The sequence below is a fragment of the Stenella coeruleoalba genome (genome assembly GCF_951394435.1).
Source record: "Stenella coeruleoalba genome assembly, chromosome: 10".
Lineage (NCBI taxonomy): Eukaryota > Metazoa > Chordata > Mammalia > Artiodactyla > Delphinidae > Stenella > Stenella coeruleoalba.
In genome coordinates, this window is record NC_137156.1 from 39,276,265 (window position 1) to 39,303,850 (window position 27,586).

General features: G+C 46.4%; 1 protein-coding gene across 1 annotated transcript in view; it reads right to left on the reverse strand.

The window, feature by feature from the left end:
* Nucleotides 1-362: 362 nt before the first annotated feature.
* PNPLA1 (patatin like domain 1, omega-hydroxyceramide transacylase) overlaps nt 363-27,586 on the reverse strand; it is a gene marked incomplete at its 3' end in the record, with an annotated part of 40,334 nt that continues 13,110 nt past the window's right edge. Inside the window, exons 2-7 of the mRNA XM_079935293.1 lie at nt 18,145-18,377; nt 16,567-16,632; nt 15,412-15,621; nt 14,490-14,550; nt 7,431-8,000; nt 363-391 (exon numbers count right to left, since the gene is read on the reverse strand). Coding sequence (XP_079791419.1) covers nt 363-391; nt 7,431-8,000; nt 14,490-14,550; nt 15,412-15,621; nt 16,567-16,632; nt 18,145-18,377 — 1,169 coding nt within the window. The remainder of the gene's footprint in view (nt 392-7,430; nt 8,001-14,489; nt 14,551-15,411; nt 15,622-16,566; nt 16,633-18,144; nt 18,378-27,586) is intronic.

Sequence of the window (27,586 nt, forward strand, 5' to 3'; positions counted from 1 at the left end):
TTGCCCTGTCGATGAGATCTTGTGGGGCTAGGATCTTGAAGAAGTGTGAACTCAGGCTAGGTTGGGAGGAAGGCCCAGAGCCCAGCCAGCTGGGAGGAGGCTGTGCTGCTCGCTCTTCAGTGCCCGCCTGCGCTGACATCCATCTGTCTGTCCAGAGCAGAGTAGTGGAAGGACTGCAGGGAAGCTGGGAGGATGTTTAGACAAAAAGGCTCTTGCCTGGGGGAAGCAGGACCCTCTACACCAACAGGCATGGTAGTGGGCGGCACGCAGGTCCCCGAAAGGCCTGGGGTGAGAGGAGGGTGTCTGAGAGCAGCCGGGAGAAGCCTTGGCCTTGCGGCCGTCAGGTTCTTTCCCGTTCCAGCTCAAGTTTTCTCTCTCGGCTCACAGTTTCCTAGATAAAGGACACAAATTCATCATTTCTAAGACCCGAATTGAGGACTTCCCTCCCCTTATTTCCACTGAGAACACTCCTCACAGATTTATATGCCTTGGGCATCCTGAGCAAGTAGCCAGGCTAATACGTGGAAATTGGAAAACTCAATTTATACCAAAAGCCAGTTCGAGGGTTCACTTTATTATACAAGGGTCTTTTGCAAAAGGAGGATTCCATTTGCAGAGCAGGAGTTGATAAAAGAGTGTTTGAAATATTATTTGACTTGCCAAAGTCTGGTTGGTATTTGGTTTTGCAGGAAGAGGGAAGAAGTGGAGTGGCCTCCAGAGCACAGAGGACAGTTGTTCAGACTGCACACTGCCCAAGGGTACACTGCCAATACAAAAGGGTAAGCACTTCACAGACATACATACATGTCATTCATACAGCTTTCTAGCAGTTGGCAGTCAATTGTTCAAACGAAATCAGTGTATTATGACAACATTCAAGCAGCTGGCAGTCAAGTTCTGAAGGAAGGGGTGCTGTTTTCTCAGTGTACAAGGCATTATATGGGCTAGTGGTGGCCCTGACCGTGACTAGGAAGAAGCAGGGGGTAGAAAGGAAGCTGGGGCAACAGGGCTCAGAGGTCACCACAGTATCCTGGGACAGAACAGGCAGTGTCTGGTCTCCAGGGACACACCGGGGAGTTCTACACCTCAGGGCAGCTGTATTCCTTGATCTGGCTGGGATGAGGTCTGTAGGTGACCCAAACTGTCTCGGAAGTGGAGAGCAGAGAGAAGTCGAGTGGGCAGGGAGCAGACCTGGATGCGAGAAGTTGAGGTTAAGCACATGTGAGGGGAAATGAGACAAAAAGGAGCAATTGGAAGCCCTGATTTCCAAGCCCTCCTCCACCTGCTGTGTGACCCTGGACAAGTCACTTGCACCCTCTGGGAAACTGCAGGAAGACACCTGAAGTGCTCATCTTGGAGAAATGTTGGGATGTGGACTTGCACATTCTTGGATAATTTTCAAATCTGACTGTGTCATTGTGTTGTTTAAATCCTATGATGACTCCCCAGTAACAAAGGTGAAGTTCAATCTCATTAGCATGGCACATAAGCCAGCCTGAACTACCCCCTGCCATGTTTCCAAGTGCACCTCCAGGCCTCTCCTGCCCAAATGGAGGAACTAGACTAGACTCTGTGACTTCTGATTCTCACTCCAGTGCTCCTTCTACCCCAGGAGACTATACCACTTGGTCAACATCAAGATTCTGGTGATAGACGATCTGGATTCAGATCCTGGCTCTGCCATCTACCAACTGTGTGACTTTGGACATGTTACTTAACCTCTCTGTGCCACAGTGCTTGGAACATAATAACTACTCTATAAGTTTTAGCCATTATTAAATTCACCTTTGAATTAGTAACTTTTAATAAGTTACTAATTCCATAGTAACTCAAAGGAGGGGCTCTTTAATGGTGGAAATTTGGGGAGTCTGACAGACTTGGCAGCAATTAGAAGGATGTGGGTAGCAATCAGCAAGGTGGACCTCCTCCTTTTCCATTTGTAGCCTGTAGGCAGTCTCTCAACTTCTCAATCTGTCTCTCTACTTTGAGATCAGTTACACAACCTGAGTCCAATGACCACTGAGAACAGATAAGACTAGCAGAGGAAAGCTAGGCTGATATATATATCTAGCCATGCTCCAGGAGAAGGGCATATCTGGCATTACTGCTGGTCCTGGAAATAAAAGGGACAGGGAGCAGACTTGACCCCAACCTGTAGCCTAAGCAGAGCTATCCCAGCCAACTCATAGCCCTATGAAAGAGGAAAAAAAAAAAAAAGTTTGTTTTGTAATCCACTGAGATCTTGGGGGAAGAGGGTCATTTGTTATACAGCATTATCATAGCAGCAATAACTGACTAATACAACCCACACCAGAGTATGGATTTGAACTTCTAATTTAAAACATGCACACACACACACACACGCATATTAATGTATGGGAGATTTACCCTAAGCTTTTATTCTAGACTCTTTCCTCTGCTGGGAGAGAGATCAGCTGGGGACCAGGAATTTACACAGGACTAGCCTGTGGATGTGACAATGTCTCTTGTGATTGTAGTTTTGGAACAGACCTTTCCTCTTCCTGGACCACTCCTACCTCTCTATGCCTAATATTTTTAAGCCTTTTTTCCCTGCCCACTAACCTTGTATTTGAACTCAAAGCATGGAATTGCTTAAAATCAATTGGTAAATTGCCCCCAAGCAGTTTCATAACCTGTTCTATAAAGGAGCACCGCACACAGGATGTGTGACCCACTGACAACAGTGTTTTCCACAGCTTATGAATGTTGTTTTGTTTGTTTTTTATCACAGCCTGCTTCTTTATAAAGCACCTTGATTCCTAGAAGGTTATCAACCAAGGTAGCTCTGGCTGAACTGCACACTTCCCAATGCTCTGATGTATGGGAAGAGGCCTGGCTCTGGAATCAAAGACCCGAGTCTGGACCTGGCTTCCAGAGGGCACTCCTAGCTGCAGGGAAGCTTCCCCACACCCATGGCAGACCTGCCTACATCCTCATGACCAAACCTGACCCTGAGCTTCTAGAGACAGACTCAAAGTTCAGGGAAGTTTTGGGGATGGAGACCAAGGAACAGAGTGAGACTAATCCCAGGCAGCAGTGATCCTACAAACCCCAGAAACCACCAACTGCCCTCTGGGTCCTACACCCTTGCTGTCCATCCTTTAATCCAGAAAGTGGCACGTAGATCTGCCCTACTTCCTGCAGAAGCTCTGAATTTCCTCCCCACCATACTGCTTCCTACCACCTACCAAGTACCTACTTGCCCAGATTTTGCAGTGGGCCTATGGCTGCCAGGGTGAGCCTCTGACCCTCATCTACCTGATACATCCCTGTGCCTACCCAGGGACTCCCACCCAGGACTGGATGTCTCATAGAAAGAGTTAGAAATGTTTCCAACCAATGAAGGCTTGAAGCAAATTAAATAGCAAGGTCTGTTCCATTCAGAGAATACTTCAATAATCCTGTGAAATAACTGTAGATGATACCTGGCTTGATTTGGGTTTGAGGCTGGCATTTTGAATTTGTGAGTGTGTATGTATATATGCACGTGCCTTTAAAAACAATTTTATGGTTCAGTAAAAAAATTAAGACTTGGTTTATATGGGGCTCACAGTTTGGCAAATTAGTTGGTTTTACTCTTGTCTTTGGTCTAAAGTTCAACTTTGGGGTAAATTCTTGAAAGTTTGGGATCAAGTTGAATTCATCTTTGATATCCCCAGAACCCAGAAGAGTGCTTGGCACTTAGTAGGTGCTCAGTGAAGGTTGACTGATTAAATCAACAACAGTCTAGTATAGTCAAAAGCTATATAAGGAGCAGGCCTACATTGGTCAGGACCGTTAGCTGTAGTTTGGCAACAGTCAGGAAGGCTACCTGTTGAGTCACATGAGCACCCGCCTGTTTGTTTGTTTGTTTAATATTTATTTATTTATTTGGCTGCGTCAGGTCTTAGTTGCAGCACGCGGGATCTTTGTTGAGGCGTGTGGGATCTTTCGTTTCTGTGTGTGGGCTTCTCTCTAGTTGTGCCTCAGGCCCTGTTCTCTGCAACTGTGGCCATAGAAAAACTCAGTCACTGCCAGAGCTACCCCAAGGCAGGAAGGGATGAGGTTGGGGGGCAGAAATACCCTTGATTCACCCTCTGATCTCCTGCTGCTGCATTCCACTGGCTAACCCCACTGGCATTCAGTCAGCAAAGGAGTCTGGGTATTGCGGTTCCCGGAGAGGAAAAAACAAAACAAACAAACAAGAAACAGCTCCCCAGGCCCTCTCCCAGTCACTGCAAAGACAATAATGGAGTACATGTTAAACAACCCAGCAACCCAGACAGTTGGTGCGCATTATGAAAAAAGATTTTCTGGGGACAATCTACAACATAGGAATATTAGCCCTCTTTTTATGCTGATAGAAAATAATTTGGATTAAGGGAAATTTTTGGTAGAGTCTCTTAACTTATACTGTGCAGGATCCACCAAAGGCTAGAATGTAACATGCCTGCCAGCTCTTTTGAACGGAGACATCAACAGAGAGTCAGATATGAGGAGGGGTACACACTCTCCCACTGCATTTAGAGAAGGTACATTCCCCAGTGTGCACAGCAGGGACTGGGGGGAATGAATGACACTGTCAGTATGAATAGGCTCATATCCCACACGTTGCCTTCACTGAGGAAGAGAGAAGAGGGAGTGGTGGTTTGCGAACGGTAAGGGGATGGACTGAAATCACATCCAGAAAAGGAACCCAGTGCTCCTTGGGCAGCTAAAGAGATGGAAAATATCACTTAGCTGGGCTCTCTCCCCTGACCAAAGGAAAGAACATGTTCTCAATTGAGGAGACACTTGTATTGCATAAGGCTTGCTCATGGTTTCCTTCACATTAGCCAGAGGCACAGTGTGTTTGGAATTTGAAGAAGCACAGGGAGCTGCAGCCAAAAATGAAAATATAGGAGACATGAGTGAGATGGGGTTGGGGAGGAGTACTTAGTCATTTTTGAAATAACAATAGGAAGTAAGTGAAATGTTCAGAAACAGTAAAGAACTTTTACTTTCAAATTCTCGTATTTGGGACCAGAATCATGTTGTTGGATTTGACTGAGATCCAGGGCAGTGACATCTGCAGAAGGTCTGAAGCTAACCCTTGATATAATATTATCAGCAATTCCCTCATAAAAAGCAGCCAGTTGTGTCAGGGAAAGTTTTCAAGAAAATCCCCCACAGGGGTCTAAACCTTCTAGCATCTGCTTTATGTAATGCTTTTGTCTTTTTTGCTGGAATAGGAAATACAAATAGTTTCATGACCATTGTTCTTAAGTAAGCTCCCTTTTCTTTTGTTTTTTGGGTTTTTTTGGCTTGCGGGATCTTAGTTCCCCAACCAGGGATTGAACCTGGGCCCACGTCAGTGAAAGCCTGCATGCTAACCAGCGGACCACCAGGGAATTCCCTTAGGTAAGCTCTTTGCATGTTTCTGATGAGTAGGGGGATATATAACACATGAATATTAATATGCAATTATGTAATACATGTAAATAAAAATAATATAGCATCAATTAATAACTTCCTCTTCTGAACTTCTTTCATTTGGGGACCTGCTGGATATCCCTCACTCCCCCAAATCTATTTGTGGCTCCTTTGTTTATGGATTTTCCTGGGACTTTCTGCAGCACCTGCCGCCCCCAACAACAACATGGCCACTGCCAAACGACTGCTAACGTGAACCCCTGGGGCTCCACTCTAACCAGTTCCTACAGGCGGCCTAGGGTGTCACTGCTGAAACCAGCTGGAGGCTCCAACAGGATTGCCTCAGCCTCAGCACTACCGACGCTAAGGGCCGGGCAATTCTTTGTTATAGGGGTTGAGCATTGCAGGATGTTTAAGAGCGTCCCTGGCCTCTCCCAACTAGACGTTACCCACTTGGTGACAACCAAAAATGTCTCCAGATGTTGCCAAATGTCTCCTGGGGGGTCATATGGCCTGCAGTCGCGAACCACTGGGCTATCCATATCCTCTGTCCACCCCCAATATGAGTGAGGAACGCCAGCTCTGGGTCCAGGAGTTCTCAGGCCCCTGAAGATGGCTGCCTTTAAGCACAGGTGCGATAACATAAAATAAATGCATTTCATGTAACAGGGAAGAAGACAGCAGGTGAAAGACTTTGAACAACTTTCTGACTCTTAATGTTCGGATAGTTTTGTCTCATTGTTAAAAGAATCAAAGTGAACCTATTCAAAAAAAAAAGGAAAGAAAGAAAAGAAAAGAAAAACAAAAAAAAAAAGACAAAGTGAACCTATTCCAGAGAAAGGGGGGGGGTCTGCCCTGACTCAGGGCAGATCCACAAAGAAGGCAACCTTGCTAACCTGTGCTACTGTTTATCGTAATAACTATGGAAGCTTGGCTGGTGGACCATGAGGACCCTACAACCTGGCTTCGGTCCATCATTTGGGCCCCTCTCCCTTGGTCCCCACACAGACCACCCACAGTGGCCAAACAGGTATCCTCTTCATCCCGAATATACCTTGCACTTTCCTTCTCTGCACCTGAGCCTCTGGAATAAACAAAATCTGAAATGTTCTTTCTACTCTGTCGGATCCCACAAACCATAATTGTCAAAATCTTGCCCATTTCAAATCACATGTCACCTCCAAGAAGCCTTTCTTATCTCCCCAGAGAGATGTGATCTTATTCTCTATTAATACCCTCAACACAGTTTTTGTTAGTTATATAGTACTTAAGAATTCCTTTTGCGTTTTTGAGGTTGGTATCCATGTCATTCCCTCTGCAAAGAGCAGTTCATCTTTGCAGCCCCCAGAGGGGTGCTTCACCTGTAGTAAAGAACCAGTTTTTTAAAATACTATTTACAATCCATAATGGACTAGCGCCTTTGTGAAATACAATATAAATGAATTAGTAGGAAAATGACCAAGCTCTCAGATGTCATAGCTCTACTGTATTGCTATAAACATTTCTAAATGCTTGCTCTCACTTTCTGTACTCATTTCATTGTGAACTAGTAACAAATAATTCAGGGACTGGCACTGGTCCACAGACCCCTTCTTGAGTAGCATTGCCCTGGCACAGCAGCTTTCACAATAAAAAATCTACTAGAACAGCCGCTCTCAAATGTGGAGGGCTTGTAAAAAAACTGCAGACAGCTGGGTCCCACCCCTAGAATTTGTGGTTTAGTAGGTATGTGGTAGGGCCTGAGAATTTTCATTTCTAACAAGTTCTCAGGTGGTGCTATTGCTGCTAGTTGGGGAGCACACTTTGAGAATCACTGGACTAAAGAAGAAAAAAACAAATGTCAAGTACACTGCCCTCTCGTGGTGGTCTGTCCTCATAGCAAGTAGAGCCGCTAAAGTTACGGGCTAACTTCATCAATGCATCCCTCTAAAGCAAATGTTATCAGCAACCATGTCGTTACACACTTGCCAACGGGCTCCAGACATGAGGAAGCTGTGAGAAGCCAGAAGGGTCCATACCTTGGGGCTGTTCTGGGCCCAGTTCCTCCACAGGTGGCTGTGCAGGTGATGCTGAAGAAGAGCATTGGGGCAATGTTGGAGATGTGCCCACAGCGGAAGGCCCCAGGGACGTCCTGGATGACATAGATGACTGGGGGGGTGGGGATCTGGGTGGTGATCCAGTCAGTTGTACCTGCTGTGATGGTGATACGGGTGACAGCCCAGGTGTTGAGCTGGGGAGGAAGTGCACAGCTGGGAGTGCTACAGGTGGCAAGTCAGTTGGAGAATGTGATGGTGATGAGGCCAGTGGCGATGCAGGTGGTAAAACAGGTGACGCCACAGGCCACTCACATGTGGATTCAGGTGTCTGCACAGGTGGGGACAGAGGTGGATCACGGCCACCTTTTCTTTCCCCTTTGGGAGCCCATTGTGTGTGAAGTTGTCTGGATTCTTCTGGACTGGCCCGCTCTGTTTGGAGGCTTGGTTGACAGTGTTCAGGGCACTCATTGCCAAGGGCGCGTTCTATCTGGCAGTACACTTCTACCCAGGGGAAAATCACTCTCTTGGAAGGAGAATTAAGGTAAGCAGCATCTAGGAAAAACAATAGCATGGGGTCACAGGTGGCATTACTATCCCCTGGCATCAGCATAGTATTTGCAAAAAATGGTTTCCCAAATTATTCTCATAAACAAGATTAGTGCTTTTCATTGTTTTTGTTCTGTTTTTGCTGTGCTGCACAACTTGCAGGATCTCAGTTCCCCAATTAGGGATTGAACCTCAGCAGCAAAAACCTAGAATTCTAACCACTAGGCCACCAGAGACTCCTGGATTAGTGCTTTTCAATGGCCTTTCTTTACTCACTTGAATTTATATTGAATATCTGATTGTGTTTTTGGTTTTTGGTTTTTTTTGCGGTACACCGGCCTCTCACTGTTGTGGCCTCTCCCGTTGCAGAGCACAGGCTCCGGACGCGCAGGCCCAGCGGCCATGGCTCACGGGCCCAGCCGCTCCACAGCATGTGGGATCTTCCTGGACCAGGGCACGAACCCATGTCCTCTGCATCAGCAGGCGGACTCTCAACCACTGCGCCACCAGGGAAGCCTTCTGATTGTGTTTTGATCCACTTATTCAATGGATACTTATTGAGCAGCTAATATGTGCCAGGCATTATACCAGGCACTGAGGAGTTGAAGGAGACAAAAATAGGCCTCTTGGAGCTTACAGTCTAGCCTGGGAGCAGGCACTAACCACTCCAATAACCTCAAGTTTTAACCAAGACAAGTGCTAGGAAGTGAAGAATGTGGTACTAGGAGAGACGGGAGCAGGGAGGGCTTCCCAGAGGGAGTGAAGTTTGAGCTGAGACGTGACAGGGGAGGGGTCCAGGGGGTAGTCAGGGTGGGACGAGGAGGAGCATTCCAGGCAGAGCGAACAGCACACACAAGGGTCACAGGTTCGGGAGAGCAGCAGGAAGCCAAGGCCCTGCGAGGTCAGTGTAGGTGGAACAGGGGTGGGTGTACTTGTTATGGGACATGGGGCTGAGGAGACCACAGGGGCCAGACCATGCAAGGGCTTACAGGTGGCATCAAAGACCCTTGGTTTGGGCTTCCCTGGTGGCGCAGTGGTTGAGAGTCCACCTGCCGATGCAGGGGACACGAGTTCGTGCCCCGGTCCAGGAAGATCCCACATGCCGCAGAGTGGCTGGGCCCGTGAGCCATGGCCTCTGAGCCTGCAAGTCCAGAGCCTGTGCTCCGCAGCGGGAGAGGAGAAAAAAAAACTTCTCCTTTTCAGAAGACACTGTTAAGGAGTTGAAAAGAGAAATCACAGACTGGGGGAAAATATTATTTGCAAATCATATTTCTGATAAAGGGCATTTATCTAGAATACATAAAAGCTCTTAATAAGAAAACAAATAATTCCATTTTTTAAATGGGCAAAAGATGGGAATTCCCTGGCAGTCCAGTGGTTAGCACTCTATGCTTTCATTGCTGAGGGACCAGATTCTATCCTTGGTTGGGGAACTAAGATTCCACAAGCTCCCATAAGCTGTGTGCAGTGCAGCCAAAAAAAATAAAAATAAATGGGCAAAAGAGTCAATAGAAAGGGCTCCCGATGGCCAAAGGTGGAACACTTTGAGTAAGAAAATAAATAAAGTAGGACTAAGTAATAACCCACAGAATAAAATAAGTATCAACGAGTCCATACTAATATAAACAAATGATTGAATAGGTAAACAAATGATTGAATAGGCAGAGAAAGAGACACATCTCTCATGATGAAGAATTACCAATAATTTCTGTAGATACTTGGCCCTTAAGGAAGTGGAGAATAACTCCCTACTTCTTAGTGACTTCCTTCCAAAGAGCACAGTATGGAAAGGAAGAGTAGATTTACAGTGGAAAAACCCGACAAACACCACCTCACAGCATGTACCCTTGATACAACGTGATGAGAATGGCGCTTTGCCTCTGTGGTCCTTCCCCCGCAAACCCACAACCCCAATCTAATCATGAGAAAAACACCAAGCAAATCCCAACTGAGGGACATTCTACAAACTACCTGGCCAGTAGGTCATTAAAAACAAGGAGAGTCTGAGCAACTGTGACAGACAAGAGGAGCCTAAGGAGACAGCACAACTAAATGTGATGAGGGATCCTGAATGGGATCCTGGGTCAGAAGAAGGACATTAGGTAAAAACTAAGGCAATCTGAATAAAGTATGGACTTTAGCTCGTAACGATTTATCAACATTGGTTCACTAATTGTAAACAATATACCATACTATGCACCAAATGATGTGTGTACCATGCTATAACATCTAACAAGTGTGAGACCTAAAACAAGAGGGAAACCTAGATGTGGGGTCTATGGAAACTCTCTGTACTATTTTCACAGTTTTTCTGTAAATCTAAAATGATTCTAAAAAATAAAGCATATTCAAGGTCTAGGGGAAAATGGGCAAAAGAGTTGAACAGACACTTCACCAAAGAATATATTTGAACAACTAATAAGCCAAGGAAAAGATGCCCAGCATCATTAGTCATTAGGGAAATGCAAATTAAAACCACAATAAGATACTACCACATACCTATTAGAATGGTTAATATTAAAAAGACTGACCATACCAAGTGTTGGTGAGAATGTGGGGAAGCTGGAATTCTCATTCACTGTTGGGAATGTAAAATGGTACAACCACTCTAGAAAACAATTTGGTAACTTCTTAAAAAGTTAGACATACATTCTGGGTATGTTTCTCAGTCCGTACATATCCAAAAGTATTGAAAATAGGATCTCGAAGAGATATCTGCACACCCATGTTCATTGCAGTATTATTCTCAATAGCCAAGAGGTGGAAGCAACCCAAATGTCCACTGACGAATGAATAGATAAAGAAAATCTGCTCTATATGCACGATGGAATATTATTTAGCCTTAAGGAAGGAAATCCGTCAGATGTTACAACATGCATGAATCTTGAGGACGTTATACATGAAATAAACCAGTCACAAAAAGACAAATACTGTTATGATTCCACTTACATGAGGTACCTAAAGTATTCAAACGCATAGAAATAGAATGGTGGTTGCCAGGGTCTAGGGGGTGGCGGAAAAGGAGAGTTGGTTAATGGGTATAGAGTTTCATTTTTGCAAGATGGAAAAGTTCAGGAGATTGGTTGCACACCAGTGTATGTTTAACACTACTGAATTGTACGCTTAAAATGGCTAAGATGGTAACTTTTATATTATTGTGTTTTACTACAATTAAATACATTACATTTTATATTAAAATATTATATGTTATACATATATTTGTAGACATATACACATTACATGTTAAACATGCATCCACCATATGATCGGGTCATTCCATTCCTGGGTATTTACCCAAGAGAAATGAAAGAATTTGTCCATACAGAAATTCATGCATGAATGTACATAGCAGCTTTATTCATAACAGCCCCAAATTGGATACAACTAAAATGCCCATTAACAGGTGAATGGATAAATGAACTGTGGTATATTCATTCATACAGTGGATTGGAACGCAAAAAAGGAATGAACTATTTATACCATGCAATGACATGGGTGAATCTCAGAATAATTATGCTGAGTGAAAGAATGCAGACAAAAAAGAGTTCATACTATAAGAGTTCATCTATCAAAAACTCTAAAAATGCAAATTAATCTATAATGACAGAAAGACATCAGGGTTTGCTTGGGGATGGTGGGATGAGGGAAGGTGGGAGGGATCCCAAAGGGGCATGAGGAAACTTCAGGCATGATGGATTGTTCCCTATCTTGATTGTGGTGCTGGTTTCGCAGGTGTGTGTGTCTGTGTCTGTGTGTCTGTGTCTGTGTCAAAACTCACCCAATTGTGAGTGGGAGGAAGGGAGGGAGGAAGGTCAGTTTGGTCGGGCATGGATGGATATGGGATGGATATTTCAGACATGGCATCGTCTGAGCTCCAACCTCACCATGTACACGTGTCTGTGTGGGGAATGTGGATCTTCAAGGATGCCAGCAAGCAGTGTCCTTCCCTTTGGTAGAAGGCTGCTGTCAGGGGAGGCCAAGGGTGGAGAGGGAGGCTCACCTGGTGGCAGGAATAATTAGGTAGATGTGAACCCTTAGGAGGGAGGAGAAAGAGGATGCCACGATGTGAGCTGAGGAGCTGAGGGTGACACCTTGCAGGTGTGGCTTCCTACCTGAGCTGACCCCCTTTCAGAAAGCAGGCAGGAGGCTGGAGCAGACTTCCGTTTTCCGTTCCCAGATGGTAGGTGGGGATTTCTCAGGCTATGTCAGTATTTCCTGCTTGCATCTGGTGCCGGGAGAAAACTCCAAGCCCACCAAACCCAAGAGGATTTAGGTGCTGGAGCTGAAACTTGCACTGAGAAAGCCACACACACATTTGCAAATTGGGAGAGGAAGCAAAAACAGCTGGCAGCCAGCACGAGTTTTTTTCTCCCTATGAGTTGTGTCTGTTCCTACTTGGAGTGATTCCAGGGCCATTGGGGAAAACCTGCCATCCTCCATATACTGCCCCAATTCAGGAGTGGATGCCTGCAATGCTACTATTAGAGTTTCATCCTTGGGTTTAAGACTGCCGTTCATACCTGTGAAAATGTCCACACCAGCTAAGGGTGGAAGCGGGGAGGGTGAGAGGGTAAGGGGCTACTGAGAAATGGGGAAGACTAGAGATGCTTAACAGCCCACTTTGTAAGTCTTCCCAGGGCTTGCCCTGAGAGGAAGAGAAAGGAAAAGTTCTAGGCGAGAGACAGGTATGGAGGCAGCCAGGTAGCCAGGATGCAATCTGAGGTGTAGCGGGATTTCCTGGGGCAGGGAATTGGTGTCTGCTCCGAGATCCAAGAACCAAATCAGGGGCTCCCCAAACCTCAAGCCCTCGATATACACATCACTGAGGAAAGAATGGAGAGGCTCCCCACCTGGGGCAGAAAGGACCACAGGCCCTAGCCAGACCCTCCTATTCCCTAAGCTCTGTAGGTGAGACCTCATCTCCACCACCACCACCCCCCTCAGGTCGTCCTCCTTTTGGACACTGGGGCTCGGCTTCACAGCTGTCGCCTGTGAAAATGTGGAAGATGGGGCAGTTGTCAGAGGACAGTCAGGGTTAGGAGGAGTCTGTCTGCAGAGAGGTCAGAGGGGGCAGTGGACTGGATTGACCATGGCTAGGAATAAAACTCAGAGGTAGGTTCCACCATCAGCCACCTTGTACAGATGAGAAAACAGGCCCCAGGAGATGAATTACTTGCTCAAGGTCACATAGTTGGTGTGTCAAAAACCAGGATCTAAACCCTTTTTACAGATTTGGAACTAAGACTCAGAGAGGGAGAGTGATTTCCTGGAGCTCACACAGCTTGGGGGATGGGGATCCTGGCCCAGGGCTCCTTGCCTCCAGAGCCACATTCTCTCCATCCTGTGCTCCTGCTCCCTACCCCACTAGTCGGGAGAATGGACCCAGGAGAAAGTAAAGAGTTAGGACAGCGGAGCTTAGGAAAGCAGGAAGCAATGTTTTGGCTGCACCACGCAGCATGCAGGATCTTAGTTCCTCAACCAGGGATTGAACCTGCACCCCCTGCAGTGGAAGCACGGAGTCTTAATCGCTGGACTGCCAGGGAAGTCCCAGCAGGAAGCAATTTTGAAGAAAAAAAGTGTACATATCCTATGAGAAAAACCTCATTCAACCCCTTAATCTCACTCCTTAAGTATATTTTTTAAACTACATACACAAAAAGTTCACCACAGCATTGTTTATAATAGTGAACATTTGGAAACCCAAGAAGGATCAAAGTATTCTGTACAACCGTGATGGAATATGATACAGGTGCCAAAAAGCCAGTTACAAAGACCATATGGCAACATGGAAAAAAAATTTATTATATAACATTAGGTAAACCCTTTGATCCAGAAATCCCCTTTTTCTGGAAATATGCTCTATGGAATTAATTCTAAATACAGAAAAGCATTTTTTCTTTCCTTTTAACAAAGATGTTTGCATGGCCTTCATGGAGTTAGTGTGTGTAGTGTATGCCTTTGGAATCTTCCTCCCACCCAGATAATACACAGAGGATACACAGGGGTGGGACCATGCTTTCCAAACCAACTTAGGGCAAGGGCTCTTCTCTCTCATTTGTTCATCAATATGTCACTCAAAAGTCTCACACAAACATAAACTAGTCACATCTAGTTCTACATTAACAATACTGTTTCATTGGAAAGAGAATAAAATGCAAGAAAATGTAATGATATGAGAATGGAATGCTCCAGGGAGATATGAGCTATGTATTTCCTAAGCATAGTTTTTAAATTCAGAAATACATTTGTACAAAAGCCCTAGACACTGTCCCATCAGTTAACCTAAAGTCCCTTTTCCACAGTGGTCCTAATTTCTGGCCACAGTAACATCTGGACAATGAAGGCTGTCAGGTCCCTCTGCCCATTTCCAGCTCTCCTGGGTGAAGAGCACCTCCAGTTCACAAATTGGGGGGAGATGCTCCTCTATCCAGCCCTTCTACTTCCTGTCTTTGCCCCACTTTCCTCCTCTTCCTCGGGGCACCACATAGTACTTACTCAGCCGCCTCAAGTACGAAACAGCATCTTCGTACCCTCTGTAGTAATAATCGTGCAGGATCTGCAAGGAGGGGCACCAGGAAAATAACTAAGGCTGTAGCAACAGAGAGACCCAGAGTCCCCTCTTCCAAAGCAGTTGCTTTCATTGCTCTTAAGCTTTATATGATGAGCTTTTCAAAATGTGCCCATCCTTCAGTACCTGCTAAGAACAGCTGATCATCAGCTTCCCCTGGGCCGGAGAGGGTGCGGCCCAGAGAAGGTGCATTTGGACAGTATAAAGAGCAGCATTTGGAGACTGGGTTCAAATCCCAGTGCTGCCACTTACTGGCTGGGTGGCTGGGTGAATGTAACCTCTCACAGCCTCAGTTTCTTCACTTGTAAAATGGGAATAAAACAGTATCTATCACAGAGGATGCTGGAGGATTACACCAGATACTGCCCACAATGCCTTTTCTGTAAAAGGCCAAACAGTAAATATTTGGGGCTTCGTAGGCCACATATAGTCTCTGTCACTTCTTCTTCTTCTTGTTTTTTTTTTTTTAAACAATGCTTTAAAAATAGAAAGTCCATTCTTAGCTCACAGGCTGTATAAAAACAAGTCACATGCTGGATTTGGCCCCTGGGCCATAGTTTGTTGAACCCACATTGTATGTCAAAATGGGAGAGTTCAGACAACATTGCTATCGGTGGTTCTGAGATCATCTCACTTTACAGGGGAGAAAATTGAGTTGGAGCACTTAGGGCCCTTGTTCAAGCTCACATACCCAGCTGGCAGCAAGGCCGGGATACAGCTTTAGGAGGAAGTTTAAGGGATCGTTTGAGATGGACCGAATGGGCCTCATTGGCTCCCCCATCCCACTCCAGACCCCATCACCCTTTCCGGCTCTCCTTGCCCACCCCCCAGGTCCCTCCTGTCTCTTACCACCAGGTCTGGGGGGAACAGGGCATGGATCATCCTGGCAATGTTCTCCAGGGAGAACTGGAAAGAGCAGTTGAATATGCGGAAGTCACAGATGTTGGCGGGGCAGTCCTGCGGGCAGATGTCCTGCTGACCACTGAAGGTGGAGATGGTGATGGAGTCCGTCCAGAAGGAGCAGGGCTGCATGCCCGAGAAGGCCCCATCGATGTACCGCTGCAGGGCGGAGGGGGGAGGCAGAGTGAGAAATGCTCATCTGGGGTCATAGGTCCTCTCCCCCACTCAGGGAGAGCAAAGAAATAGGTCCCTTGGGAGAAGCTTTGACGCCAAGGTCCGGGGGCATCCATACCCTGGATGAAGCAGGAACGAATGCTTCCCTGTCACGTTACCCCTCGTGGAGTCCCTTAACAGCTGAGGGCAGGGCCGGGGAAAGGAGCTCATCCACAGGGCCTTTTGAGAAGGTGCACATGTGGTGGGTCTGAGGGGTTGGGAAACATCCCTCCTCCAGACTGCCCTGGGTCCAAGCTGCCTCCCTCTGTTGAGGTCAGACACCCTCAACACCCTCCAGAGCACCCCTGACCACCCTGTGTCCACCCTCAAGTCCCTTCCCCTCTTGCGGCTTCTGTTTCCTCAGCTGTGAACAAAGGATCACAGATACTGAGGCTCTAACCCTCCGGATGCCTGCGAATTAAATGAATGACATGCAATACGGGGGTCCATCTACTAGCTGATTCGTAATCTCTGGATCTCATTTTCTCTATACATAAAATGAGGAGAGGGCACGGGTTAAATCTTCCTACTCAGAGTGCTGTCCGTGGACCAGCAGCACTGGCGTCAGCTGAAGTTGATTAGAGGTACAGAGTCTCAGACCTACCGGATTTTCCTACTGGGGAAATCTGGCAAACCTGTGGAAGCTTGACTTGCTGGGTTCAGTAATGTGTTGGTGGGTCCAGAGAGAAGCCCAACTTAGGGGGAGAAGGTCTTCTTAAAGCCCCAGAAATCTATCTACGCTGGGAATTCTGAGTAGGAAACCACAAGGACCTTTTCAATTCTTGGTCTTCCCACTGAATTCTGAGACCATTCCTCCCAAATGTGGGTCACAGGGGCCCTGAGGCACCCCTGGATCCCAGCTCACCTGCCTTCCCACACTGAGGTACTTACCACGCCGCGGTAAGTTGGAGGAATGAGGCCGCAGTACACAGGGACAAAGCAGCTGCAGTACAGGGCCTGTGGGGGAGAGGGCAGGGTTGAGATGCCCAAGGCCTGGGGGCTGGGTGGGGAGGGATCACCTGCGGGCATCTGGGACACCATCAGCCTGGCCCTTCTTAAACCCAAGGTGGAGTCACTGCCCTGGGAAGTGGAGCCCCAGGTTCAGCTCCTGGCTGGATCCTTGGTAACCTACTTGGTCAGGCTGGGCCGGATGTCTCAGTTTTAAAGGGAGAGAGTGGCCTCAATGATCTGCAGGGCTCCTTCTAGCACCAAATTTCCATGAATCCAATGGGATTCAAAAACCATTAATGTGTGTCTGGCCTGGGCCTGGAATCAAAGGAGGGTGAGATGCCCACCCTTGGGAATGCTCAGAGGGGGACCAAGCAATTAGGTGACAGTACATGGGGTGACAGATGCTGTGATGGAGGTAAGCATGGGCATCGTGGTCCCAAAGAAGAAGCACCCAACCCAGGGGTTGCAAGGCAGGCAGGTGATGAAGGAAAGTTCCCTGGCAGGAGTGACTGGAGTCTCACCAAGCAGGTGAAGCGGGGTGGGAAGGAGGGAAGGGCATCCGGCACGAGGCAGGAGGCACGGCAGGTGCAGACACAGAGGCCTGCTTTGTGTGATTTGCTCTGGTTGGCATGGGTAAGAGTGGGAGGTGGTGGGAGAGGGCTGGGGAGAGAAAAGTCTTGAAGAGCTGGGTGCTAATAAACCCAGGGGACATGAGGTAGCTGGAGGAGGTATCCATGTCCCTGCCTATTCATCCCCAACCCCCAGGGTCAAGGCCATGCCAGTGTGGGGATGTGAGGATGGGTGGCGAGGGTCTTGTATTCAGAGGAGGGGAGGGGATTGGAAATATGGGTGGAGGGTCATGCAGCTCAACTCTTGCCCTGAAAGAAAACTGGACATAACCACAGCACTCTCCAGCAATAATAAGTCATAACTAAAATGTATATTAGTGAGCTTAGAACAATGCACTGTCAGAATCCCCTTTCCTAAGTGTTAATCCATTTAGTGATAACAGTCCTTTTTATCAAGGACCAGTGGAAGGGAGGGGGCGGAGGGAAGCTGTTCCCACAAACTGGGAGTAATTTAGTGGGGAAACACTGAAGTCCAGGCCCTAGAGGAGCCATGGGACCTCTGTTGGTAATACAAATGGGCCTCTGAGAAGCTGCAGGATTAGAGCAGAGGGCAAGACAGAGGCAAAAGGAGGCAGACTCTGAGTGCTGAAATGTAGGATGGTGAGCAAGTCTGATTAGTTTTTGGCTTCTCTGTGTCCATCTTGTCTAACAGCGTGCCTGACAGAGAGAGATAGATGCCAGGAGGGTGAAGGGAGGGAAAAACTAGGGGGACAGAAAGCAGAAGGAAGGAAGTGAGGCAGACAAGTGGACCATCCCAGAGGCCCGTCAAGAGAAGCAGGGCCAGCCTCTCCTTTCCTGTCCCAACTCCCTGGGCTCTGCCCCCACTCCCTGGCCCTGCCCTTATTCCGAGCCCCGCCCCCTCCCTTATTCCCAGGTCCCGCCCCCTTGCCTCGATGAGCTCTTCCTTGGATGTATATTCTGAAACCACAACACTCTCTCCATCCGTGAACCGGGTGAGGCTCACATGGAGCTTCCCCGTGGCGACCTTGTAGGAGTCCTCAGGCAGGACCCGGTACAGAAACTGCCTCATCATCTGCACCACCTTACAGGACGGGGACAAGGGCCCCAAGAAGGATTTCTTCACCTCGGCCACACCCACACTGAGGACTCGGAGGTACTCATCTGTGGAGGAAGCAGAGAGGAGTGGGAGCTCAGCGGCCCCCGTGGCAAAAAGAGGTCAAGGGCGATTTCGCCATCTCATCCTGCATCCAACAAATGGGGAAACCTATAATTCTGACGCAGGGAAGGTCTCAGGCAACAACCTGTCATTCTGCACACAAGGAAAGCAAGGCACGGAGGAATGAAGTCACTGGCTCCAGAGAGCCCACAGCTAGTCAGGCGTCCTGACTCCTTCCTGTTGAGGGCAGAGGACCACTTTTCTACCCCAGATAGCTTTCCCTATCACCATGCCTGAAGTCCACCACCAGACTGCATTCTTTCGAGTCTTAGAGGCTTTTGGCCCCATATGAGATTCCCATTAAATATGGCTGAAAGCCTTCACCAAGTGACACCCTGGGATGCTTGCTTAGTGCTGGCAAAGTCTGTGGGGCTGCTGACCTTGAGGCAGGGGAGTTACAGGGAGTGGTGAACTTGGTCTTGAAGCCATTGCATCATCTTCCTTTTATGGCCCCTGGTACAGGCCTGAGAGGGAGAAGGCCCTAAATTACAGACCCAAGGCTGTGCTGCAGGGGTTCCCAGGAGGGCGAGGTGAACCTTCTGTCTCCTTCTGAGAGGAGCACAGCCTGGGCACATGAGGGCCTACACGTGCCAGATGGGGCTTGGAGGGCAGATGCGTTGTCCAGGGGCTGGCAGAGGAAGGTGTAACCCACCTGCCCCCCACATTCCCCAGAATTCTACCAGGGAAGTTAGAGTTGTAAGCTTAGTAAGAAGTGCTATCACAGCAATACTGTGAGGTAGGTATTTCTATCCTCATCTTACTGATCAGGAAACTAAGGTTCTGAGAGCTAATATAAGTTGCCCAAGGTCAACCATCTAGTAAGTGTACAAAGTGGGATTTTAACCTAGAGTGTGTGACCCCGGAACCCATACTCCTTCTGTTACAGTAAGCTAAAAGCTTTCAGAGCTGGGACTGTACGTGCCTCTGGCCAATTGCTGCTAATTTCTACCTTGTGCAAACCCACTGGGAAAATCAGGAGCAGAAATAGCTCTGAAAAGAACTGGTAATATTTTAAACAAATATTTAATTGTAAAACATCATATACAGAAGAACTTTCTTACAATTAGTGTCATGCAGTGAGAGCTACCTGGGAAGTTGTGCAGTCATGATCTCTTTGCCACTGGAGGTAACCAAGCAGAGGCAGGACAAGTACCTCGGTCAGAGAACTTATCAAAGGGATTCCTGCATGGGTGGTAAGGGCTAAGATTCCTTCCAACCCTGAGATTCTGGGATTCTCATGGGCACCTGACAATGAATCTGAGAAGCCATCACAGTGCACGTTACTTTCCTGTTTACAAACAGCATCTGAAGCACAGAACTGTTTAAGTGATTTGCCCAAGGTCACACACAGCAATCTGGGGACAAACCAAAGCTAGGGAGGCTCTACTCCTCTTGCATTTTACCATTTACAGATTATTTCTCATTAATCCGGGGAGCGGGTAGGATAAGGAACTTTAGTATCATTTTATAGATGTAGAAGCTGAGGCAGAGAAAAGCTAAGTGTCCTACCCGAGGTCAGACAGCCAGGCAGTATTTGTTCTGACTCCAGACTCCACCTTCTTTCCCTGAGTGTTGGACTGATCCCAGAGGCTGAGCAGCCTGGGTTGCCATGGTGACGGCTTTTTCTCTCCAACATTCAGAATCACAACTGCCTCTGTGTAGTAGAGGCAGTAGACCTGATCAACACAGCGTCTTAGCCATCACTCCCTTACAGGGGAGGGTGCTCCTGGCTAACTGGGAAGGCCCTGCAGTTTTAGCAAGGTTAGCTTTACCAAGCACCAACTTGTACAAACTGTTTTGCTTCAAGGGAGGGCGGCAGCCAACCCCCCAGTAGGTTATGAAGCAACTGAGCATTTTGATACCAAGGTGTTGGGTCATTGAGTTCTTGCCCGCAAGACCAGTCAGGATGGGGAGTGGAAACAGGGTGGGGACTCGCTGTTTTGGAAATTCTTAATGAGCAGCTTCAAGTGGCCTCACAAGGGTTGGTGGCCTTTCCCACAATGCCTCAGAGCCAGGAGCACCTGATTCAGCTTGCCCGTACACTCCTGGACTCCCAGCAGGAGGCGCTTGCTGGGACGACTGGAAGGAAATTTCTTCTCATTGCACAAGAAATACATGTTCATGGTGGAAAACAAAATTTTTTTTAATGCAGATAAGCAAAAAGAAAAAAATTTTAATGTCTTAGAATCCCTCCACCTAGAGATTAACATTCGGTATATGTCTTCCTAGATTATATATTTTGTATTTATTCTTACTTATAAGAATACTTATATGGAGTCATACTGTATACACTATTTTGTAACTTGCTTTTTACACCTAATAAATCATGTCTTTCCACATCAATAAGTAACCATTTACAACCCAAATTACGGGCAGTATGGACAGCTATTGTAAGGTTATACCATTATTTATTGAGCAGGTCCCCAACAGGGTTGGCTATTTAGTTTCCTTGCTTTTCTAAACAATGCTGCAATGAATAGTCTCTTGCTAAATTCTTTGCCTGTGTCCTTAATTACTTTCTGTAGGATAAATTCCTGGAGGTGGGAATGTTAGGTCAAAGGCATGCATATTTAGTCTTATAAAACTTACTTAAATCATTGCTTTTGTATATTATCCACTTACAGTCAACTCTCAGCTATATAGGGATGGTGGCGGGTGACAGGGACAAAGCAGTGGCCAAGATAACACAGACATCTCCTATATACTTACATCTGAAAAATGGTGCTATCTGGAAATTAGCAAGGTAGACAGGGAGGAAGGGGGGTGGGAGATTGCCTGATTTCTCCCACTCAGGTGCCCAGTTTAGTATTCTTCCCTGCTGCTCACCGGAGCTGTGTACCAAAGGATGCCTTTACCTCTGTCTCTCCTTGCTTCTCCTCAGGTCTCTCTCTGTGCATCTCTGTCTTCAGAGTCTCTACCTCTTTCTCTCTCTCTCTCTTCCCCTCTCTCTCTCTCTCTTTCTCAGAGAAAAGCAGCTAACCTTCTGGTTAAACAAGTCTCTGTTGATAGAAAGTCAGGTGTTAAGCATAGCAATTGCTGGGGGTCTACCAGGAGGGATAAATTTAGCTTGTTTCTTTATGCAACTCTGTTCTTTCCAGCACCTTCTCCCGTTTAAAGGCCTCCTTCCAAGCTGCAGGCTGCTGGGCTCTGAGACACAGTGTCCCACAGTGGCCAGAGCAAGTCGGGATTTAAAAGCAGCACTGGGAACTCAAGGCGGGCTGCTCCCACCCCCAGCCCACACTTACCACATCCACTTCTGCTCCCTCCCACCTCCTTTCACACCTTTCTATTATCTAATTGCAGGTCTGTCTCCCAAAACCAGGAGATTCTCTGAGGGCAGGTGTTTGTGGTCCTCCTCTCTCCATGGCCTATCACTGCACTTTGCCCATGGAAGACCCTTCAGAAACTTTGCTCTAAGCTGGGAACTCCTCAAGGGGAGGGATGGGCCCCATTCACCTACACCCACTAAGCCTCCCACAACACTTGGTGGGTGCTTGGTGTTTGTTCAGTATGTGAACAAAGGAAAATACAAACCCAACAAAGCAGGCGATGGAGATGCTTACAGGGAAGAGTTACTTGACTTAATTACCCAATAAAAACTTGAAGACAAGATCATCACAGATAGATGGATAGATAACAGAGTTAACTATATTGATAAATGCGTGCCAAGAACTTCAGCAGGAAATTAAATAAGATCCTGGGACCGGGAGGTTTTGAAGGGCATGTGGAAGCCACTCCAGTGTCAGCCACTCAGAGACTCTTTTCTGTGACCAGACCCATTTCTTGGAAAAAGCTCAGGCTTTGGAGCCAGGGAGATTTGGTTCAAATCCTAGCTTTGCCATATACTATCTGGGTCACCACTGGCAAGTCAAATAACTTCTTCCAGCCTCAATTTTGCCACCTATAAAATGGGAATAATAATAATACTTACCTTACTGGGTTGTTATGAGGAAGATAGTTTTTTAAGAGCTGGCACATAGTAAGTGCTCAATACTGGTTATGCCAGTAATTCTCCATGTGACCATGGACAGGGTTTCTTGATGTTTCTGGCCTTTCAGCTTTCTCATTTGAACAGGGGACAATGATCTCCGCCCCATATCTTTATCAAGGTGCACTCAGGGCTTCCCTGGTGGCGCAGTGGTTGAGAATCTGCCTGCCAATGCAGGGGACATGGGTTCAAGCCCTGGTCCCGGAAGATCCCACATGCCACGGAGTAAATAAGCCCGTGTGCCACAACTACTGAGCCTGCGCTCTAGAGCCCGTGAGCCACATGCCACGGAGTAAATAAGCCCATGTGCCACAACTACTGAAGCCCGCGCACCTAGAACCTGTGCTCCGCAACGAAGAGAAGCCCCCGCTCACTGCAACTAGAGAGAAACCCATGCACAGCAACGAAGACCCAACGCAGCCAAAAATAAAAATAAATAAATAAATTTTTTTTTTTAAAAAAAGGTGCACTCAGGCTCACTTGTGGGTTCAAGACAACAAAGTAAAAGCACTGTGGAGGTAAGAGGATGTACCCGGTTTTAGGGAGTGGTAAGGGTATGGGTGAGGGGTAACGTAGTTTAGGCATGGTTGACAGCAGCACTCCTTACCCTGTCAACTTGGGGGACCCTACAGATTTAGTAGGGGAAAAGGGGGGCTTAGTAAAATCATTGACGAGGAAGGAAAGAAATAGATATGTGTTTATCTCACTTATATGCTTAAGTGCGTAATGTTTTCCCCTTCATGAGGGCAAGGATGGTCTCCATCTCATTCATCCCTTTGTCCCTAGCACTTGATATAGTGCATGGAACATGGCAGGCACTTAATAAACATAGATGCATGCATGAATAATGAATAAATGAATGAAACCAGAAATCAAGGGAGGACACTGCAGCCCAGAGAGAGAAGAAGCTATTCAACGTGACCCAGAGTGTAAAAACAGGGCTTCTCTTTCCCTCCCTCACGTAGCCTCTTGCTAAGTGTTAAATCCTAGAAAGATGGGCACTTGGCAGCTGACAATTTAAACTGCTGGGGATCTCGTTCACAGGGTGCCCGAATTAAATTGGCTGTGCAGGATGAATCTGCAGTGGAGGATGGGACTAGAGGCCCCAGTCTGCCTCGGACTGGTAGCCTAGCAACAACTTCCAGTTCAGCCAATCACCGTGAGGCCCCTCTCACTGCGGCCCTGCTCCCCCACCTGCGGGAGCGGTGGGCACCGGGGAATCAGGGGGCTCGGCAGCCTCTGTGGAGGCGTTGGCGAGCAGAGTCGCGTTCCCAGGAAAGCCATGCAATTCTCCGAGTCCCTGTGTGGAGACCCTGGGAGTCAACTGCTTTTACCTGATCCCTACTTGTAGGCTGAATTATAGGCTGTATTTCCCTGTGGGTATATCTTGACTGCCCGATTCCACTATGATCATTATTATTAATATTATCTTAACAACAGTCGTTTACCCAAGCAGGTTTTCACACTTGTAATCTCAGTTTATCCTCACAGAGACAGTGAGCCCCTGAGCGGGAGGGGGGTGGGGAAGTGATTTATTCATCATTTTATTTCTAAATCCTACACTGCAAGGGTACTGATTGGAAAAAAAATTGGCTTGAAGCTGCAGTGTTACCACTGCACCACTGGACGGTCCATAGAGACCCTCCAGGGCAGCGATTTTTCAGCCAAGGAGCCTCCGTTCGAAGAAAAGGAAATAAAAGGAATCCAAATCGGAAAAGAAGAAGTAAAGCTGTCACTGTTTGCAGATGACATGATACTATACATAGAGAATCCTAAAGATGCTACCAGAAAACTACTAGAGCTAATCAACGAATTTGGTAAAGTAGCAGGATACAAAATTGATGCACAGAAATCTCTGGCATTCCTATACACTAATGATGAAAAATCTGAAAGTGAAATCAAGAAAACACTCCCATTTACCATTGCAACAAACAGAATAAAATATCTAGGAATAAACCTACCTAAGGAGACAAAAGACCTGTATGCAGAAAATTATAAGACACTGATGAAAGAAATTAAAGATGATACAAATAGATGGAGAGATATACCATGTTCTTGGATTGGAAGAATCAACATTGTGAAAATGACTCTACTACCCAAAGCAATCTACAGATTCAATGCAATCCCTATCAAACTACCACTGGCATTTTTCACAGAACTAGAACAAAAAATTTCACAATTTGTATGGAAACATCAAAGACCCCGAATAGCCAAAGCAATCTTGAGAACGAAAAACGGAGCTGGAGGAATCAAGCTCCCTGACTTCAGACTATACTACAAATCTACAGTAATCAAGACAGTGTGGTACTCGCACAAAAACAGAAAGATAGATCAATGGAACAGGGTAGAAAGCCCAGAGATAAGCCCATGCACATATGGTCACCTTATCTTTGATAAAGGAGGCAGGAATGTACAGTGGAGAAAGGACAGCCTCTTCAATAAGTGGTGCTGGGAAAACTGGACAGGTACATGTAAAAGTATGAGATTAGATCACTCCCTAACACCATACACAAAAATAAGCTCAAAATGGATTAAAGACCTAAATGTAAGGCCAGAAACTATCAAACTCTTAGAGGAAAACATAGGCAGAACACTCTATGACATAAATCACAGCAAGATCCTTTTTGACCCACCTCCTAGAGATATGGAAATAAAAACAAAAATAAACAAATGGGACCTAATGAAACTTCAAAGCTTTTGCACAGCAAAGGAAACCATAAACAAGACCAAAAGACAGCCCTCAGAATGGGAGAAAATATTTGCAAAAGAAGTAACTGGCAAAGGATTAATCACCAAAATTTACAAGCAGCTCATGCAGCTCAATAACAAAAAAACAAACAACCCAATCCAAAAATGGGCAGAAGACCTAAATAGACATTTCTCCAAAGAAGATATACAGACTGCCAACAAACACATGAAAGAATGCTCAACATCATTAATCATTAGGGAAATGCAAATCAAAACTACAATGAGATATCATCTCACACCAGTCAGAATGGCCATCATCAAAAAATCTAGAAACAATAAATGCTGGAGAGGGTGTGGAGAAAAGGGAACACTCTTGCACTGTTGGTGGGAATGTGAATTGGTACAGCCATTATGGAGAACAGTATGGAGGTTCCTTAAAAAACTACAAATAGAGCTACCATATGACCCAGCAATCCCACTACTGGGCATATATCCTGAGAAAACCATAATTCCAAAAGAGTCATGTACCAAAATGTTCATTGAAGCTCTATTTACAATAGCCAGGAGATGGAATCAACCTAAGTGTCCATCATTGGATGAATGGATAAAGAAGATGTGGCACATATATACAATGGAATATTACTCAGCCATAAAAAGAAACGAAATTGAGCCATTTGTAATGAGGTGGATGGACCTAGAGTCTGTCATACAGAGTGAAGTAAGTCAGAAAGAGAAAGACAAATACTGTATGCTAACACATATATATGGAATTTAAGGAAAAAAATGTCATGAAGAACCTAGGGGTAAGACAGGAATAAAGACACAGACCTACTAGAGAATGGACTTGAGGATATTGAGAGGGGAAAGGGTAAGCTGTGACAAAGCGAGAGAGAGGCATGGACATATATACACCACCAAATGTAAAATAGATAGCTAGTGGGAAGCAGCCGCATAGCACAGGGAGATCAGCTCGGTGCTTTGTGACAGCCTGGAGGGGTGGGATAGGGAGGGTGGGAGGGAGGGAGACGCAAGAGGGAAGAGATATGGGAACATATGTATATGTATAACTGATTCACTTTGTTATAAAGCAGAAACTAACACACCATTGTAAAGCAATTATACTCCAATAAAGACGTTAAAAAAAAAAAAAGAAATCACAAGTGAAAACCTAATGTGTATTACAAAACAACTAAAAACAGGGCTGTTCTGGGTTGAAGGGAAGTGGGATCTCAGGCCCAATCGCCCCAGCCAACCCTAGGAAAGTAGGCCCTGAAAGCGCAGCCCTGAAACTCCTAAGGATCTAGGAGCCTAGGTCAAAAATACTAAACCAGACTAATTCTCTCATTTTACAGGTAAGAAACCCAGCTCAGGATAAAGGTTGAGCTCAATAAATATGGCTGAATGGGTGACTGCCTAGCTGGCTAAATGGAGAAATGAATAAAGGCCGGATATACCCTAGGTCATGCTCTCTATGGTAGCAGAAACTGGAACTAGAATATATGACAAAACTCACATTTTCCTTCTCTGTTCTGAATGCATTATTGGCTTTAGCCAAAAGCAAAACAACTCTGACTTAGTAAGCACTTAAAAAACCAAAAAGAAAAAAACAAAACTTCTTATGGATAATAACAATATTCCAGAGAGACCTTTTTCTAACCATAAGAGTTTACCAAAAAATTGGTGTAAAACGTTCAAATCATCTTACATCAGGTTGCCATGGAAACAGCAGTGCCTGCCACTGGTTCCTCACCTGGATTCCTGTCAAGGTGCCCTCGGAGCTTTTTCTCAGGGCCTGGGGCCTCACTCAGCCCCCATGTGCCTCTCCCCCAGAATCTAGACACAATCTCCACAACTTTCCACTGAAGGATCTACTGATTACCTTGAGATGAAACAGGCAGAGAGAATGTATCTAGAAAGTTCTCTGGAACCTCACAAAGTTCTCAGGACCATTGCCCCTGCTCTTCTCTCTCTGTTTTCTTTGGTGGACCCAGAAGTCCATTCGGGATTCTGCTCCAAGGTATAAACCAATACTGCGCGCCTCCAGGCTGTAACCTGTCCTACCCTACAGACTCTCCCTGAACTACTGAGGGGACACTGGGATAATGCAAATGTTGTGAACTAGTCACCCTACAGTCTTAGTGTATATGTGTGTGTGTGTTTGTGTGTATGTGGTCAGGGGACCTCCAGGTGAGCCTCTGCTATAAAGAGAAAAGACCATCTCAGAGCATCTCCTCATTTGAGATTTGCCCAAATTAATGCACCACTACAGAGGAATGCCCATGCCTCCCTCTTTCAGAACCACTGAGAGTTGAAGTTCATTTCTGCTGACTGGCAGTATTCACTGCCCCAACTGTCCAAGACTTCAGTTGGAGGGGTCTGTTACCTACCTACCTACCTACATAGACCTCCGCCTATGTTACATGAGTCTTGAAGTTCTCATGGAACCACAGGTTTTGGTCCCACCAGCTGTTTACTGCT